Genomic DNA, 18,440 nt, shown 5'->3' on the forward strand with positions numbered 1-18,440 from the left:
AGGCTGGCCCGCCTCCGCACGCTCGACACAAAGCTCCCCAGGTACGTTTCGATGTTGCGCATGGTGACGGGGGGGTCGCTGGGACTCACGTACGCCACACCCTGGAGGCGTGCTGGGAACGGGGCCACGCCTTCCCAGGAATAGCCCTCCCTGAGGCAGAGAGAAAGGTTAGGGGGGCCCCACCCCAAGAGGAGAGCAGCCTGGGTCCCCGGGGCCTGGGGGGTTCAGGCCGTCCATGGGGCAGCTCAGGACCTGCAGACCCTCCTCGGTGACCCGTCTCCCACCAGGGCCAGGGACAGGAGGGGGGGGAAGGGGGGGTAGGCAGGGGCTATGCGGACAGAGGGGGCTCCTGCCAGGCCCCCGCTCCCCAGCTGCGGGGCAGGCATGCCACTCCCTGGGCCCGCGCCATCCGCTTCCCGGGGAGCCTACCCCCGTGGGACCCCTCAGACCACTGCTCCCCGGGGCACCCCGAGCCTGCAGAGCAGGTGCCGGCCACGGACCGCGCTGGGGCCGGGCTGGGCCCGGGGGAGCAGCCACCTCCAGCTCCGGCTCAGTGCCCCGGGGACGAGATTGAGCGCGGTGTTTTAGCAAATAAGACGGACGCCGGGCCGTCCTGGTGAACAGAGCCTCCCGGGGCTCCACCAGGCAGACGCCGCGGCCTTTCCTCCGCCCGCTCCCGCGTGGCACGGGGCACGGCTCTGACCCTGACGGCGAGCTGGCGCCGGCCTCGCCGGGCAGCCCAGGGTCTCGGGGGGACACGTGCTGAAGGCCGTGATGAGGGTTCGATGATGATAGTGGTGGAAACCTCGAGAAACGGTGCCTGGCACAGAGCGGCCTGACCCCCGGCCTCCTGGCCTCCCGGCAGTGAGCCCGCTGGCATCCGCTCCAGCGGCCCCCCCAGCGCCCCGCCAGCATGCCCGCTGCCGCTCCTTCTCAGAGAGGGACGGCACCTGTCCCTGCCCGCGGGCACGAAGGGGCGGCGGTACCCAGCACACCCGGCCCGGGAGCTGGTGCCTGAACCCAGCTCACTCCGACCGTCCGCCAGCCGGGCTGCGGGTCGGACAGGGGCACCCGGTGCGTCTCCCTGGGGTGTGGTCTCCGGGAGGGCACAGGGACAGCGGAGGGGTGCCCGGTGCGTCTCCCTGGGGTGCGGTCTCCGGAGGGCACAGGGACAGCGGAGGGGCTCGGACAGGGATGCCCGGTGCGTCTCCCTGAGGGTGCGGGCCGCCAGGAGGGCACGGGGACAGCGGGGGCCGCAGGGTGCTCACATGCAGTAGCTATGGTCCAGGACGTGCGTGAATATCTCCTGCTGCTCCGCCAGCGACCGGGACCCGCGCCACACGAACTGCATCTCCTGCCGATGTGGGGGGGGGGGGGGGGGGCAGGCTGAGGGCGCTGGCCGGGGACAGACCCCCTCGCTGCCTCCTCCGGGGTCCCATCTCACCCCTGAAGCCGCATAAGCTGTGGATTTGCCCTCCGAGCAGCCGCCTGCCCCGTTGCCCGCCTCTCCCTGGGCCCCCCTGCCAGGCCCAGGCTCGGCGGCTCCCTGCGGGCAGCCCGTGTGGCACCGCTCAGGGCGACAAGCGGGGGAGATCCTGGTCCCGGGGCATCAGCTCGGGGCTCCCACAGGGCCCGGCTCCCCAGCGGCTTGGTTCCGGGCCTGGGAGACGCAGGCTCAGGCCCAGAACCACTGCGGGAGGCGCACCCCGTGCTCGGGCTCATGAGCGCCCTTCTCTTGGCCCCTGGCCTCCACCTCTCAGCCTGCCTCCTGCGGCGGGGCCCAGGCTCTGCTGACCTCAGCCCGCTGCTCCCCGCTGGGGTGCGGCCTGCCCTGCAGGGGGGCCGCCCGCCGAGGGCACAGGAACCACAAGGAAGGGCGGGGCCGGGCAGCGGCGGGCAGCACTCGCCTTGGTGTGTGCCATGGCGTTCTTGACCTCGTAGTCGATCCGGGAGATGACGTGGGCGTCGAACCCCGCCAGGGCGAACAGGGTGGGCGTGGTGGCAGAGGCGCCGAACGCGTCCACCTGCCAGGAGACCCGCGGCCGGATCCCGAAGGTCTCGTACAGGAAGCCGTGTCCTTCTGCGGGGAGAGCCCCGTCGCCCACACTGCGGACGGGGACCCTCGCCCTGGGCCTGGGCTCCGGGCACCGGGGGCCCAGCAGGCAGGGTCTGCTGCACAGATGCCTCATGCAAAGGGCCCGTCACCCGCCCTCACTTACTCCTCCGGGACTGAGGGCCGCCCGGGAGCCACAGCCAGGCTGAGTGACAGGGGGAGGGGGGGCTGGGAAACAGAGCCTCTGGGTCCCCCGGGGAGAGAGCCCTTCCCGTCCCGGGCGCCTGCAGGGTCAGCACTGGCGCTCAGGGTTCGAGGGCACAGTGGGCTGAGTCCTGAGGTGAGGCTGTTATGCTTTGGGCACGCCCTCCCCTGCCATGCCCATCAGCTCCCCCTCCCTCCCCTGCCATGCCCATCAGCGCCCCCTCCCTCCCCTGCCATGCCCATCAGCCCCCTCCCTCCCCTGCCATGCCCATCAGCCTCCTCCCTCCCCTGCCATGCCCATCAGCACCCCCTCCCCTGCCATGCCCATCAGCCCCCTCCCTCCCCTGCCATGCCCATCAGCACCCTCCCTCCCCTGCCATGCCCATCAGCCCCCTCCCTCCCCTGCCATGCCCATCAGCCCCCTCCCTCCCCTGCCATGCCCATCAGCACCCCCTTCCTCCCCTGCCATGCCCATCAGCCTCCTCCCTCTCCTGCCATGCCCATCAGCACCCCCTCCCCTGCCATGCCCATCAGCCCCCTCCCTCCCCTGCCATGCCCATCAGCGCCTCCTCCCCTGCCATGCCCATCAGCGCCCCCTCCCTCCCCTGCCATGCCCATCAGCACTTGTCCAGCCAGACCATGAACCGAGGGAGCCCCAAAGATGGCTCAGACTCGGCTGCTGGCAGAGGCCCCCTGAGTGTCGGGGTGAAAGGGAGGTGATAGGAATGAGGGGCCCAGAGGAGGGGTCCTGGCAGAAGAGACTGAGATGGGCTGCTCGGGGGAGACAAAAGGAAGCATTACGGCCGAGAACACCGGTGGGTTCCAGCTGGAGCAGGTGAAGGGCGGGGTAAAGGGTGGCAGGGGCCCTGGCCAGTAGCTCAGTGGTTAGAGTTTCAGCCGGCAAACTGAAGGGTCTCAGGTTCGACCCCAGTCGAGGGCACAGATGTCCGTGTGCAGAAGGCAACCAGTCAATGTGTCTCTCCCTCATTGGTGTTTCTCTCTCTCCCACTCCCTTCCACTCTCCCTAAAAATCAATGGAAAAAATATCCTCAGGTGAGGATCAACAAAAAATATATAAATAAATAAATAAATAAATGTTAAAGGGGGCCGGGGGGAGAGAGGAGGCAGAGAGGAGCCGGGGGAGCCCCGAGCAGGCCTGAGGCCACACTGCGGAGGCGGGACGGGTTATGACGTGAGAACTAAAGCGACTGCCATCACGTTCCCAGCTCCGGCAGACCAGGACGGCCTCCCTCCCTCCCACTGGGAGCCGGTGCCAGCCGCCCTGGCCTGGCTGGCGGCGGGGTTAGGAGGCCCCTAAGCCGGGCCCCGCCGGTGCGGGCATTGCGAGGGCAGGAGCAGCCTGGCACGCAGTAGGGGCGCTGTGGGCGGGAGGCATCTTGGACACAAGAGGGCCCTGAGAGCCTGAGAAGAAAAGGTCTTATCAGGACACCACCTTCTAGAGCCGTGGTCGGCACACTGCGGCTCGCGAGCCACAGGTGGCTCTTTGGCCCCTAGAGTGTGGCTCTTCCACAGAATGCCACGGCCTGGGCGAGTCTGTGTTGAAGAAGTGGCATTAGAAGAAGTCTAAGTTTAAAACATGTGGCTCTCCAAAGAAATGTCAATCATTGTCCTGTTGATACTTGGCTCTGCTGACTAATGAGTTTGCCGACCGCTGTAGACGGAAGTGGCAAAGAGGGTGAAGTCTGAGAACAAGATGGGAGACCTGATAAGGGCAGGGCTCCGATTTAAGAGGGGTTAGTGGCAGGCAGGGCCCTAGGACAGCACCCAGGCCTCCCGCTCTGCCTTTTCACACGCTCGGCACCTGGGGCCATGCCATCGGGGAGCGGCCGGGCGGCGGGTGTCAGGCCTGGGTCCTTCTGGCTCACCCTGGCCGCTTTCCTTTTTTTTTTTTTTTTTTTTTTTTAAATATATATTTTATTGATTTTGTACAGAGAGGAAGGGAGAGAGATAGAGAGCTAGAAACATCGATGAGAGAGAGTCATCGATCAGCTGCCTCTTGCACACCCCTACTGGGGATATGCCCGCAACCAAGGTACATGCCCTTGACTGGAATCGAACCCGGGTCCCTTCAGTCCCCAAGCCGACGCTCTATCCAGGGGTCCTCAAACTTTTTAAAGTGGGGGCCAGATCACGGTCCCTCAGAGAGCTGGAGGGCCGGACTATATGAACTACTAATTCCTACTGTAACACCTTGGCTGCGCTCACTGCCCAAAAAACCTGGAGGGCAGGATCAGACTCCCCTGGGGGCTGCATGTGGCCCGCGGGCCGTAGTTTGAAGACCCCTGCATTGAGCCAAACCGGTTTCGGCCGCTTTCCTTTGTTGTCAGTGTCTCAGCTGCCCTGGTTTCCTCCCGGCAGCCTGCCGTCAAACGCCCTTGGGAAGCACCTGGTAACCGGGGGGAGAAGGGCCACCATTGCCGGGGTGGGTGGAGATGGCGGTGGAGGTGGGCATGAGGGAGGTGCTGTGGTCAGGAAGGTGGTGGTGCTGGGGTAGACGTGGAGGCTGTGAAAGTGATGGTGTGCTGGTGCTGCTGCTGGTGGTGGTGGTGATGGTGGTGGTGGTGGTGATGGTGGTGGTGATGGTGATGATGGTGGTGGTGGTGGTGATGGTGGTGGTGATGGTGGTGGTGATGGTGATGGTGGTGATGGTGGTGATGGTGGTGATGGTGGTGGTGATGGTGGTGATGGTGGTGGTGATGGTGGTGGTGGTGGTGATGGTGGTGATGGTGGTGGTGATGGTGGTGATGGTGGTGGTGATGGTGATGGTGATGGTGATGATGATGGTGATGATGGTGATGGTGGTGATGGTGGTGATGGTGGTGGTGATGGTGGTGGTGGTGGTGATGGTGATGGTGGTGGTGGTGATGGTGATGGTGGTGGTGGTGGTGGTGGTGGTGGTGATGGTGGTGGTGATGGTGATGGTGATGGTGGTGGTGGTGATGGTGATGGTGGTGGTGGTGGTGGTGATGGTGGTGGTGGTGATGGTGGTGATGGTGGTGATGGTGGTGGTGACATTGGTAATGACGGTGATGTTGGTGATGTTGGTGATGGTGGTGGTGATGATGGTGGTGGTGGTGATGGTGATGGTGATGGTGGTGGTGGTGATGGTGGTGATGGTGGTGATGGTGGTGATGGTGGTGATGATGGTGGTGATGGTGGTGGTGGTGGTGATGGTGATGGTGGTGGTGGTGATGGTGATGGTGGTGGTGGTGGTGGTGGTGGTGATGGTGGTGGTGATGGTGGTGGTGGTGATGGTGGTGTAATGATGAAAGACATCTAACCTTTAATGAGTGGTCACTAGGGAGCACTGCATTTTACTAAAGTGACCGATTTGAATTATTGCAATCTGTTTCTCACACAAACCTTTAGGTCAGTTCATCAAACTCCTCTTAATGAGGAGGCACTGAGACACAACAGCTGACCTTCTTGCCCAGGCTCACAGGCCCGCGCCCAGCAGCCAGGCCTGTGGCCCGGCCATCGCTGTGTGCACTGTCCGTCTCCGCGCAGAGGGAAGGCGGAGCCCGCAGCCGGACTCAGACACCAAGTCCCGGCCGGAGGGAGGCTGGAGGGAGCCCCGGGAGGCGGGAGGGAGGCCGGAGGGAGGCCCGAAGGGAGGCCCAAAGGGAGGCCCAGGAGGCGGGAGGGAGGCCGGAGGGAGGCACAGGAGGCGGGAGGGAGGCCAGAGGGAGGCCGGAGGGAGCCCCGGGAGGCGGGAGGGAGGCCAGAGGGAGGCCGGAGGGAGACTGAAGGGAGGCCGGAGGGAGGCCCGAAGGGAGGCCCAGGAGGCGGGAGGGAGGCCGGAGGGAGCCCCGGGAGGCAGGAGGGAGGCCGGAGGGAGGCCGGAGGGAGGCCCAGGAGGCGGGAGAGAGGCCGGAGGGAGGCCGGAGGGAGCCCCGGGAGGCGGGAGGGAGGCCGGAGGGAGGCCCGAAGGGAGGCCCAGGAGGCAGGAGGGAGGCGGGAGGGAGGCGGGAGGGAGGCAGAAGGGAGGCCCAGGAGGCGGGAGGGAGGGCAGAGGGAGGCCGGAGGGAGACTGAAGGGAGGCCGGAGGGAGGCAGGAGGGAGCCCCGGGAGGTGTGGCTGCGGGAGCGGCCGAACCTGTGAGCTGCAGGATCTGGTCGTCGAAGTGCGTCACCGCCTCGTCGGGCATGACCTGGCCTCCGCCCACAAACTCCAGGCGCCCCTGGGCCAGCAGCTCGCGGACCTGCACGGCGGGCACAGGGGAAGGCCGGTCACGGCCAGAGTCCGTGGCTCTGCAGGGACGTGTGACAGCGTCTTGGGGGCCTCCCCTGGACTCCCCCCTTCATTCCTCCTGCAGAGGCAGGTCCCTGCGTCCCCTCAGCATGCATCCTCCTCCGGAGCAGCACCTGGCCTGTGGCTGCCGCCGGTTATAGCTTTTAAATCTTTTTACTTTTTAAAAAATATTTTTTTATTGATTTCAGAGAGGAAGGCAGAGGGAGAGAGATATAAAAACATCAATGATGAGAGAGAATCATAATCGGCTGCCTCCTGCACGCCCCCTACAGGGGACCAAAGCATGTAACGCTGGCATGTGCCCTGACCAGGAATCGAACCGTGACCTCCTGGTTCAAGGTCGACACTCAACCACAGAGCTCGCTGGCCAGGCTAAATTCCTATTTTTGAAATAATCTCAAAGTGAGAGAAAATATGCGCGAATTATACAGCGAGCTCCGTGTGGGCCCTCCGCCCACAGCTGGGGCCCGAGGGACAGCCGGCCTGGGGGCACTCAGAGTGGCCGTGGGGTTGGCAGCCCCGCCCAGGCGGCCTCCCCGCGGGCTGGCCTCTCTGGCCCCCGCGCCGAGGGACTCCACCTGCTGCCGCTGTAAGCCACAGGGACCGCTGAGCCCGGCCGGGGGCCCAGGTCCGGGCCCATGAAGGACGCAGGTGGGCACAGGGCCGCCCGGAAGGCCTGCAGGGGGCGCTCAGCGGGGCTCAGTGCAGGCGGGGAGGGGGCTGCGGTTCCATGAGCAGCAGAGGCCGGGGTCCTGTGCGGCTGCCAGGAGGGAGGGCCAACCGCACTGCGCCCTGTGCCAGCCCGGGGTGGTCCGGCCCTGCCCTGTGCGTCCCGTCCCCCCTCCCGGATACCCCCCTCCCGGACACCCCCCTCCCGGACACCCCCCTCTCAGACACCCCTCCTGGACACCCCCCTCCCGGACACCCCCTCCCGGACACCCCCTCCCGGACACCCCCCTCCCGGACACCCCCCTCCCGGACACCCCCCTCCCGGACACCCCCTCCCGGATACCCCCCTCCCGGACACCCCCTCCCGGACACCCCCTCCCGGACACCCCCCTCCCGGACACCCCCCTCCCGGACACCCCCCTCCCGGACACCCCCTCCCGGATACCCCCCTCCCGGACACCCCCTCCCGGACACCCCCCTCCTGGACACCCCTCCTGGACACCCCCCTCCTGGACACCCCCCTCCCGAACACCCCCTCCCGGACACCCCCTCCCGGACACCCCCTCCCGGACACCCCCTCCCGGACACCCCCCTCCCGGTCACCCCCTCCCAGACACCCCCTCCCGGACCGCGGCCACCCCCTCCCGGACACCCCCCTCCCGGACACCCCCTCCCGGACACCCCCTCCCGGACACCCCCCTCCCGGACACCCCCTCCCGGACACCCCCTCCCGGACACCCCCTCCCGGACACCCCCTCCCGGACACCCCCCTCCCGGTCACCCCCTCCCAGACACCCCCTCCCGGACCGCGGCCACCCCCTCCCGGACACCCCCTCCCGGACACCCCCTCCCGGACACCCCCCTCCCGGACACCCCCTCCCGATACCCCCCTCCCGGACACCCCCTTCCCGGACACCCCCCTCCCGGACACCCCCTCCCGATACCCCCCTCCCGGACACCCCCTCCCAGACACCCCCCTCCCGGACACCCCCTCCCGGACACCCCCCTCCCGGACACCCCCTCCCGGACACCCCCTCCCGGACACCCCCTCCCGGACACCCCCTCCCGGACACCCCCCTCCCGGACACCCCCTCCCGGGCCGCGGCCGCCCCTCCCGGACACCCCCTCCCGGACACCCCCCTCCCGGACACCCCCTCCCGGACACCCCCTCCCGGACACCCCCTCCCGGGCCGCGGCCGCCCCTCCCCGGCGGCCTCACCTGGAGCTTCTGCGCCCGGGAGGCCGTCCGGTCCCACCACAGCCGGAAGAACTCCTGCTCCGCCGCGATGAAGCGCCGGTGCTCCCCCAGCGCCAGCTCCCGCACCACCGTCGTGTACACGCTGGCCGCGTAGACCCGCATGCTCTCCTGCGGGGGCTCCGTCACCAGCCGGGGAACCGCGCCACCGCCTCCCGCCCTCCCGCCCTCCCCTCTGCTCTCCGGGGACCCGCAGCCCGGACACGCTCCCGGCTCGGGGAGGACACGCCGTGCCCGAGAGGCCCGGGCCGGACCCTGGCCCGCCCGGGCAGTGCCTGCAGGGCCCTGGGCCCGGGGCCCTCCGGGGCCTGCTGGGCTCGCAGGCAGGGGAGGCTGTGTGGAGAGGGTCCCTGAGGTCACTGCCTCCTCCCCCCAGGGGGCTCCTCGGGGTGACCGGGCTGCGTCCAGCAGGGCTCCGGTGCACGCAGCGTGCCCAGGGCTGCTGGGCACCAGGCTGGCAAAGAGCACGGGGCAGCGAGTCAGCAGGCTGGAGGTTATTCCTGAGTGACCGGGCCTTCCCTGGCCTGTTTCCTCTTTCTTAAAAGGAGGTGACACGCATGCTCCCCCCCAGGCCCTCTCCGTTTGCAGGTCTTCACCCCCGGAGGCTCCCGGCGTGCCCCGGACCGGACTTCCCCTCGGCCTCGGCCCCCTCCTGCCCGGGTCCCTGTGACCCGGCCACGGCCTCATGCACGCCCCTCACAGTGCCGGCCGCACACAGCGTCTCCGCTCATCCATGCAGGCCCATCCTCTCCTCCCAAAGCCGAGGCGGCCGCGAACCCCAGGAGGTCAGAGACCTCCCCGCCTTCCTCCACCCAGCCAGGATTCTCCACGGCCATCGGCACCCAGAGAACGCCAGTGATCAAGGGGTGCGGCCCCCCGATGGGGGCTCCCGCTGGTGGGAGATGGGTGGTCCCAGGCAGGGTGGGAAGACAGACCTCAGTGGCGGCCCATGGGCCTCACCGGAAAGTGACCCGCAGGAGCACCCTGAGGAGGAGGGGATGGGTCCCCGACATCGGGGAGGGAGCCTCTTGGGCAGAGGGAACCGGGCAAGTCTGAGACCTGCACCCCTTGTGGGAGAGGCACGGGCCAGAGCACCCCCAGGCGAGGGCTGACCACACCTGGCTCAGCCACGTCACCTTCCATCCTGGGCGGCCCTGCCCCTGGGGGGAGCCGGCTTCAGAGGCAGAAAGCCATCGGCTCAAGGTCAGCCGCCCAGTCACCCACGCCAGAGGCCCCCGGAGGCAGGCGGACCCCTCCAGGGGCGCAGACCCTGAGCAGAGGCCCACGCTGGCGCGGGGAGAGGAGGCCCGCCTACCTGCACCGTGTAGAGCCAGCCCACGTCCATGTGGCTGTGCGGCACCACGAACACCCTGATGGGCTTCTGGGCCCGCTGCCCTGCCGGGGGCAGCGCCACCAGCTGCGCCAGCAGCAGCAGCCAGCGCGGCAGCCCCATCCCGGGCCTGGCGGGCAGGGCAGTGCCGGGACTTCTCTCCCCGCCGGCAGGCGGCAGGCGGGCCTGGGCAGCAGGCTGGGCAGCTCCCACCCCACCCCCGCCCAGGGGAGGGAGCAGTGGGCGAGCAGGAGGCTGGAGCCCCGGGAGGTGGTGCTCGCTCAACAGCGTCCAGGGATCGGCCCCACCTCCTTTCAGGACATGCTGTCCGCCTTCTCTGTCTTTCCTTTTTTTTTAATTTATAAGTATAACCAAGTGGACACAAAACTCTGGGTAGGGAGGGCATGTATGGGAGGGGGGGCAATGGTAAGATATGTACACATATAATAATTTAATAAAATAAATAAATAAAATAAAATAAAAATAAATAAATATATTTTATTGATTTTTTTATTGATTATTGTCTCACATAATTGTCCTTATTCCCCCATTCCCATCTCAAACCCCTCCCTAGATATGCCCCACCCCCCACCCCTTTATTGATTTTTTTACAGAGAGGAAGGGAGAGGGATAGAGAGCTAGAAACGTTGATGAGAGAGAAATATTGACCAGCTGCCTCCTGCACACCCCACACCGGGGATGTGCCTGCAACCAAGGTACATGCTCTTGACCAGAATCGAACCTGGAGCCCTCCAGTCCGCAGGCCGATGCTCTATCCACTGAGCCACACCAGTTTCGGCTCTCTCTCTTTTTTTTAATTTTTAGAGAGAGGAAGGGGGAGAGAGAGAGATCAATGTGAGAGAGAAAGAAGACTCGTTCCATTGCCTCCCACACATGCCCGGATGGGGATGGAACCCACAGCCTGGGTGCATGCCCTGACCGGAAATCACACCCACCACTTCTTGGGGTACAGGGTGATGCCCTAACCGGCTGAGCCACTCAGCCAGGGCCATTGCTGTCCACCTTTAAGCTGAATCCCAAGTGCCAGCTGGCCCAGCAGCCTGCCAGATGGCCCTCCGGCCGGGGAGCCCGCCCTCACCCAATGCCCACACGCCTCCTGTGCCTCTCTCGAGCGCTCTCTCAGCACCCCACCCGCCGGCATGGACTCCCGGACTCCGCGTTTGTCTCGCAAAACTCAATTCTAAACTCAGCTGGGGAAGTGCCGCCGCCCGGAAGCCCGCCCTGATAGCCTCTCCCTCCCGGGGAACCCGGTCTGGGCCAGGATAGGGGCCGGCCCTCCACTGTGAGGAGGGACCTGGCCTCCGGAGGACCTGCCGAGATCAGCAAGACCGTCCTGGCAGCCAGGACCGGCTCGGGGTGCGGGAGGGCGACCCTGGCAAGTCACGTAAGCCCTCTGACTCCCCCGCACATCGGAAACGGGTGGCGGCAGAGGGCTGTGACTCAGTGCCACACACTGGGTGACGGGAGGCTGGCGAGGCCTCGTCAGTGCCGCCCGGGCCATCTCTGTGCCCCAGAGGGGGTTCTGTCGTGGGGGGACACCTGGAGCCACGTGCCCACTGCCCGCTGGCCGTCTTGTCTTGTCATTCCCTCGGCAAAGACACCGAGAAGAGAACCGCGCCATCCTCCAGCCAGGCGGTCTCTCTGCTCCACCGCCGCCCAGAGGTCTTTCCCTGGGGGCAGCCAGGACGTGCCCAGCACCCGAGCCCACATCCCACCAGGCCACACTGCGCCCCTTCCAGGCTGGCCCGAAACACACACCCCCTCCCTCCCCCACGGCAGAGCAGAGGGCACTCAGGACCCCGGGGCTCAGAGCAGCCACTGGCCGCTGAGCCACTGGGTGTGTCTAACACAAATGCCCTGTCTCCTGCAATGGCCATGCAACACCCGGGAGCATTTCACAGGACACGACACTGACGCCCTCCCAGCGGGGGGACAGCCGTGGAGGACGGCGGCTCTGGGTCCGAGCAGCCGCTGTCCAGAGGAAGGCGGTGGGCACGGTGCCCTCGGGCAGGCACACGCCGGCGGGGAGGCTGCCGAAGAGCGTGACGCTGGCTGATCTGAGGGAGGAACAGCGTGCCCTTTCCGGGGAGCGGGGGAGCCGGCAGGATGGGTGCACCGGCCCTGTTCTCCCTGACCCTGTGACAGCAGCGCTCCGTCCCCCGAGCGAGGGACAGGCCCCGGGGCTGCCGCTGCCCTGCCGCGCCCGGCGCACCGGTGCCCACGCTCCTGGGACCCGCATGAACGGCATCGCCTGCCCCCGCCCTGCCATGGCCACGGCCCGCCCTCCAGCAGCCGCCCTCAGCTGCGCTTCAGGCCTTCGGGGTCAGGCTCAGGCCTGGACCAGGGACTTCCAGAAAAGCCGTGTCTGTCGTTATATTTGTTAAATGCGGTCCATATGCACAACGGAATACAACTCAGCCATAAGGAAGATGAAATACTCCATTTGCAACACCACAGACAGATCTTGAGAACCTGACGCTGAGGGAAATAAGCCTGTCAGAAAAAGCTAAGAACCATGACCTCACTCCTGTGTGGGACATGAAACTGGAACTCGTGAACACACAGCAAGCAGTGTGGTGGCTGCCGGAGGGAAGGGGTGGGGGAAGGGGGCCACTGTATGGTGCTGGGAGATGTGACTCTGGGTGGTGGGCACACGGTGCGATATACACATCTTGTCACAGAGAAACCCAATGTCAACAAATGTCACCCTGATATTTTAATGTTTTGAAAAAAGAAACACACTTGACACTTCCTCAGGGGGAAAGCGAGTTTCAGAGCTTTCGCTCTTGGGCGGCCCCAGGACAGAGGGCCGCAATGGGGGCGTGCAACCACTGTGGGAGCCCAGAGTCCGAAGGTGAGGTGCCCGGAGGCCGTGCCCCCTCCACAGGCTCACCACTGCCAGCCTTGGTGGCTCCCGCCACCCCTGGGGTTCCTTGGCTTCGCTCCTCGCTCCTTGCATTCACTTCCACCTCCACCGTCTCCGGCCACCTGGCCTCTCTGCCTCTTCTCAGAGGGACGTGGATCTTGGAGGGTTAAGGCCCCGCCCACTCCAGCACAACCTCATCTTAGCGGGATTACTTCTGCCAAGATCCCATTCCAGAGAAGGGCCGGTCACAGGCATGGGGTTAAAGCCTACAACACAGCAGCTCACTGCACCCGACAGTAGGTTGTGTCTCTGTGGGCAGACACACGGAGAGATTTCCAGGCATCAGAGAGTTCGGGGAAATTCCAGAGGAAACTGCCAGAGGGCCCAACACCTGAGTAGATGGGACTCAGGGGTTATGGTCACTGAGCACGTGTGGTTCGTGGTGACTCCCGGTGGCTAGTGACCCAAAGGTCCGTCCACAGCAGCACGACGAGGCAGAGAAGGCTGCGCTCCCAGGGCGGCAAGACCATGCCCGCACCGGCTGGGAGGTGTTACAAGGCCAGGCCCCACCCAGACCAAATAAGCCAGCCACCAATGGGGTGGGCCCAGCAACGCGTTTGTGTGTGTGTGTGTGTATGAATATATTTTATTGATTTTTCACAGAGAGGAAGGGAGAGGGAGAGAGAGCTAGAAACATCGATGAGAGAGAAACATCGATCAGCGGCCTCCTGCACACCCCCTACTGGGGATGTGCCTGCAACCAAGGTACATGCCCTTGACTGGAATCGAACCTGGGACCCTTCAGTCCACAGGCCAATAGTGATGGGAGCCTCTACTGCCTCCACAGCAGCACTAAGGATGCCAGAGGGTTACCGGACTGTGAGAGGGCGAGGGCACAAGCCAGGCTAAGGGACCACCCACACACACACACACACACAAGTGCCTGAATCTCATGCACAGGGCCTCTAGTTTAATATATTAATACTATGGGGGGTGAGGGGGATTGGTAACCTGGTCACAAGAGGGATTACCTAGAGGAGAGAGGAGAGAGGCAGGGCTGGATTAAGAAGAGAGCAGAATTTCTGAGGGTGTTAGCATGGTTTTACTTCCTGATCTGGTTACACGTGAATTTCCTTCGGAGTTATGCATTTGTTATAGTTTATACTAGTGTGAAACACACTTCCTAAATATCCTATCACATGTATTGCCTATATAAACATATATGACACATGTAACATCCCTGGGTATCCACACAAACTCTGCTGGAATGTCACGTACCAGAGATGCTGCCTGACCATCCTACATAAAACAGCCCACCTACCATGCTGCCTTCCGCTTTTTCCTAAACTCACTGCTGATGCAGACAATACCTTTCTTCCTGCCGCCCATGGCCAGGCGCTGTTCTCTGCTTACAAACACCAGGTCCAAGTGCAGTAGCACAGGCCTGCTCCCTGATGGGGGGCCTGCTCCCTGATGGAGCCGCGCCTCTGGGCACTCAGTTTGCGTGCTGACGCGGAGACCAGCGCCGGGGACACCACTGTCATTGTGGGTTACAGACGGTCTCACCTACTAGCCCGTCTCCCGGAAATTCCTCATGTTCAGGGGACTGTGGGCTGGCACATGGTCCCAGTGAGTGACTGAATGAACCTCCTGACGGTGGGGGCCCCTCCCGGCTCTGCCTCCTCCTTTTCTCCTGCTACAGTCCCTGCAGCTCAAACCTGCCTCTGGGCGGCACCGGCCTGTGAACACATTCCTAAATCAGGAGCAACTGACCTCTTTGAGCAATTGACAATCAGTGAGAAATTTTCATTTTGAAGTAAATTTATTTACACCTTTTCTGGCCAACTCAGTGGCTTTGGTCACCTGTACAAAGATTCTAAAAATTGGTTTTCCAGGCAAATGAGCTTCCTCATAACAAGCGTGAGCTCTGACCTCAATCCCGGTGGAGTCTGCGCCGATGGCCCCGGGTGGACATGGTCTGAGTCTGGTGCTCTCAGCCTGAGGCCCACCGTGGCCCCGGCTCCTCCAGACAGCGTGTGCGTTTGTGGCCGAGGAGCCCGAGAATGCACGGCTGCATTATATTAAAAAGTCACCAAATACATGTGGTGACGAGAACCCATCCCCTACCCTAGGTTACTCACCAGACGGGTTACATGATGTACACCAATTAACGTGCCACAGAAAAATTACATTTCTGGGGGGGGAAAAAAAGAAGAAGAAAAAGAGACAGGACACAGCTCTCCTGCCTTGATCTGCCGGACTGCGTAGTCCCAAAATTCACACACCACCCTCTCCACGCCAGCCGTCCGCTGGGCGGCTCCGTCTTATCCAGGGAGGAGGCGCGCACCCTCCATCGGGACGTGGGATCCTGCTCCAGCAGCTGCAGCCAAGGTGTGTCTCCTCTCGTGCAGAACGCTGACCTCAAGTCTCTCTCGTGGCTCCCCAAATTCCAGGAAGCATAAAAAACAGCAGAGCACAAGCGTGTGTACTTACAAACTTTAAAAATACAACAGTCACGGTAACGAACATGACCACACAGCAGCTGACAATCTAGGCCCCATTTTTCATGGAAGAGCATTTAATAAAAAGTAAAATGAGCCGAGGCCGGTTTGGCTCAGTGGATAGAGTGTCGGCCTGCGGACTGAAAGGTCCTGGGTTCGATTCTGGTCAAGGGCACGTACTTTGGTTGCGGGTACATCCCCAGTGGGGGTGTGTGCAAGAGGCAGCTGATCGATGTTTCTCTCTCATCAATGTTTCTGGCTCCCTGTCCTATCTCTTCCTCTCTGTAAAAAATCAATAAAATATATTTTAAAAAAATAATAAATAAAATGATACCTACACTGTCTTTTCCAAACCGAACGCACCACATAATCCTATTGCACGTGTGACAATGTGACACTGAAGACATCTACCAGAAGGGTCTGGAGTGCCTTCACCAGGATGAAAACGCAGACAGAAAACCAGGGGGGAGGGAGAGAAAGCCTCGTGGTTTCAGCCTCTCCACGAGGGCAGTCCTCCTCACCGGCCGGGCCCATCAGCGGATAACCTAGAGCACAAGTGGGAAAATGTATCGTCACCACCCAATCACCCAGCCACCTCGCAGAATGCTACCCCGTCCGCAAGTCACCCAAAACACTCCGATTTCATCAGAGCCGTTAGTTACAAGTTCCCATCCGACTTCAGTTTCCCACTTAGGATTGCAATCATAGCTCATAAAACAATAAAGAAAAGAAATTGGATTAAAAATATTCAACAATAGCCGAAACCGGTTTGGCTCAGTGGATAGAGCATCAGCCTGCAGACTGAATGGTTCCAGGTTCGATTCCAGTCAAGGGCATATACCTTGGTTGTGGGCACATCCCCAGTGGGGAGTGTGCAGGAAGCAGCTGATCGATGTTTCTCTCTCATTGAAGTTTCTAACTTTCTATCCCTCTCCCTTCTTCTCTGTAAAGAACCAATAAAAATATATTTTAAGATATTCAACAATAAAGAATTATTTAGCCCTAATCGGTGTGGCTCAGTGGAGACAGAGCGTTGGCCTGCAGACTGAAAGGGCTTGTACCTTGGTTGTGGGCACATCCCCAGTAGGGGGTGTGCAGGAGGCAGCTGATGGATGTTTCTAACTCTCTATCCCTCTTCCTTCCTCTGTAAAAATCAATAAAATATATATTTTTTAAAAAAGTTTTACATGTTAGACCAGACCCGGAGCAGCTGGTTGTGGAACGAACCAGAGCAACAGAGGCCAGTCCCAGAGCAGCCAGGCCCGAAACAGCTCGCTCCTCGCCTGCCCCTGCCCCACGGCTGCCTCTCAGACATGGCTGGAAACTTTTGTGGGAACTTGAGGGTCTGCTGAATCAAGTGATGAAGGCTTAGATCTGGATGTGTTGAGTTAGTATAGCGCTGGGGTGTTGATCTGTGAGTGCCTTGGGTGGGGCCTGGATGAGGCTGGTTGACCTATTTGGAAATGTCTTTTGTGTGAAATGTATCATTGGGCATGTGGAGGTATTATTGATATGAGAAAATGCTAAGTAACTGATCTACTATCTGAAAAGGGATTTGCTATTGGGGAAAGGGAGGGAGGAAGAGACTGAACATAAACTGCACCTATGGATGAGGACAATGGGGGATGGGGAGGGGGCAGAGGGTGGGGTGGGAACCTGGTGGAGGGGGGAAGAAATGAGCAACCTTTGTAATAATATGAACAATAAAGATTGATTTAAAAAAAAAAAAAAGAAAAAAAAAGAAAAAGAAAAAAAAAGTTTTACATGTTAAATTAAAAAAAAAATTATTTAAAAACAAAACTGGTGAGTAGCCGTGCCTCCAGCCTTGTGGCTCCCCCAGCGGCGGCGGTTCTCGCCACAGCACCAGGGCCAGGCCGGTTTGCCTCCGGCCGCATAGCCCTCTCATCTCGCTCGGCTGCGGGAAATCGGGACGGTGACCTAGGTTTGCACCCTAGTGACTGTGCTGGTCCACATTCTGCAAATACATCCTGTAAGTGTATGGCTGTTTCACAGCCACAGACCAACCAGTTTCCTTCTAATTAGCAACGTTAAAAGTTAAGAGTAAAATCTCAGCAGTCGCTGAAACCGGTTTGGCTCAGTGGATAGAGCGTCGGCCTGTGGACTGAAAGATCCCGGGTTCGATTCCCGTCAAGGGCATGTGCCTTGGTTGCGGGTACATCCCCAGTGGGGGGTGTGCCGGAGGCAGCTGATTGATGATTCTCTCTCATCGATGTTTCTAGCTCTCTATCCCTTTCTCTTCCTCTCTGTAAAAAATCAATAAAACATATATTTTTTTTAAAAAAAAAATCTCAGCAGTCTCAGCCTCCGCGTACCCACAGCGGCTCCCGCCCCACCCCCGTCCCCCAGGGCCAAAGCCTGCCGGTGCCGGGCGTCACCCTTCCCTCCAGCACCTGCTCCGCGCCCTTCAGCAACCCTCGCGGCCGTCGATCTGCTGGTGGATCTCCACGATGCGCTGGCCCATCAGCGCGGCCTCCGCCGCCTTCCGCTCCACCTGCGCGCACAGCCTCACCACCCGCTCCTCCGCCTCGGCGCCGGGGCCGCGCGCCGGGCCCGGGGCGCGCTCCCCCGAGGCCTCCACCTCGCTGTGGATGGCGTCCAGCAGGCTCTCGATCTCGCGCAGCCGCCGGCGCGCCCGCAGGTGCGCGCGCACGTGCTCGCGCTCCAGCGCGCTGACGTCACGGCGGGCGGCGGCGGGCGCGGCGCCGCGGACCCTCTCCCCGTCCGGCTCGGGCTCCTGCGCCTCGTCCGCGTCCACGGGCCGCATCGCGCCGCCCGGTCACCACCCCTGGGAGGCCGGCCGGCAGACGGCGAGCCCCGGGCGCGGGGCCAAGCTCTGCCCAGCCGCCACCCTGACGAGCAACAGGTTCTTCCAACTTCCGCAGCTGAGACGGCGTCCAAAATGGCCTCCCCGCCGTCTGCCAGGGCGCTGCTGGCGTGCGGCCTTTTACGACGCGCCGGAGCTGCCTTACGGCCACGCCGCCGTGGGAACTCGCGCACCTCCGCTGGCGCGTGCACGCTCCCGCCCTCCCATTGCGATCGGGCTCCCCGAGGTCTGGAGCCCCGGTTCCTGTTCTCACGCGTCGTGAATTTTAACGTGGGCTTCTCTGCATTGGAGTAATGCAACAGCTCAGTAGGGCGCTTACGGTGTACTGGTCTAGGTACTTAATGTTCTGGTTCAAAAATAAGCCCATTAAGTTGGCACCGTTTGAGGGTTTTTTTAAATATATTTTATTAATTTTTTAAAAAGG

General features: G+C 62.3%; 2 protein-coding genes across 3 annotated transcripts in view; both read right to left on the minus strand.

Moving 5' to 3' along the window:
* The window catches only part of MAN2B2 (mannosidase alpha class 2B member 2), a gene marked incomplete at its 5' end in the record, with an annotated part of 30,556 nt that extends 20,650 nt beyond the window's left edge, over positions 1-9,906 (minus strand). The window contains 6 exons of the mRNA XM_084881476.1: positions 1-150; positions 1,269-1,354; positions 1,908-2,080; positions 6,374-6,479; positions 8,418-8,564; positions 9,769-9,906. The exon at positions 1-150 is cut by the window's left edge and continues 31 nt beyond it. Of these exons, the coding sequence (XP_084737602.1) occupies positions 1-150; positions 1,269-1,354; positions 1,908-2,080; positions 6,374-6,479; positions 8,418-8,564; positions 9,769-9,906 (800 nt within the window). The remainder of the gene's footprint in view (positions 151-1,268; positions 1,355-1,907; positions 2,081-6,373; positions 6,480-8,417; positions 8,565-9,768) is intronic.
* Positions 9,907-14,473: 4,567 nt separating this feature from the next.
* Positions 14,474-18,105, minus strand: MRFAP1L2 (Morf4 family associated protein 1 like 2). 2 transcript variants are annotated; one of them, XR_014793394.1, is made up of 3 exons: positions 17,583-18,105; positions 15,535-15,716; positions 14,474-15,453 (listed from the first exon to the last, which is right to left on the minus strand). XR_014793394.1 is itself a non-coding variant. In XM_084866460.1 (2 exons), exon 1 carries the CDS (start codon positions 17,954-17,956, stop codon positions 17,597-17,599), a length of 360 nt encoding a protein of 119 aa, XP_084722586.1. In that variant the 5' UTR covers positions 17,957-18,105; the 3' UTR covers positions 14,474-15,716; positions 17,583-17,596. The 2 variants fall into 2 exon arrangements, 1 of the variants encoding a protein (XP_084722586.1); XM_084866460.1 differs by having other exon boundaries at positions 14,474-15,716.
* Positions 18,106-18,440: the final 335 nt, after the last annotated feature.

The sequence above is a fragment of the Pipistrellus hanaki genome (assembly GCF_964339955.1).
Source record: "Pipistrellus hanaki genome assembly, chromosome: 1".
NCBI classification, from domain to species: Eukaryota; Metazoa; Chordata; class Mammalia; order Chiroptera; family Vespertilionidae; genus Pipistrellus; species Pipistrellus hanaki.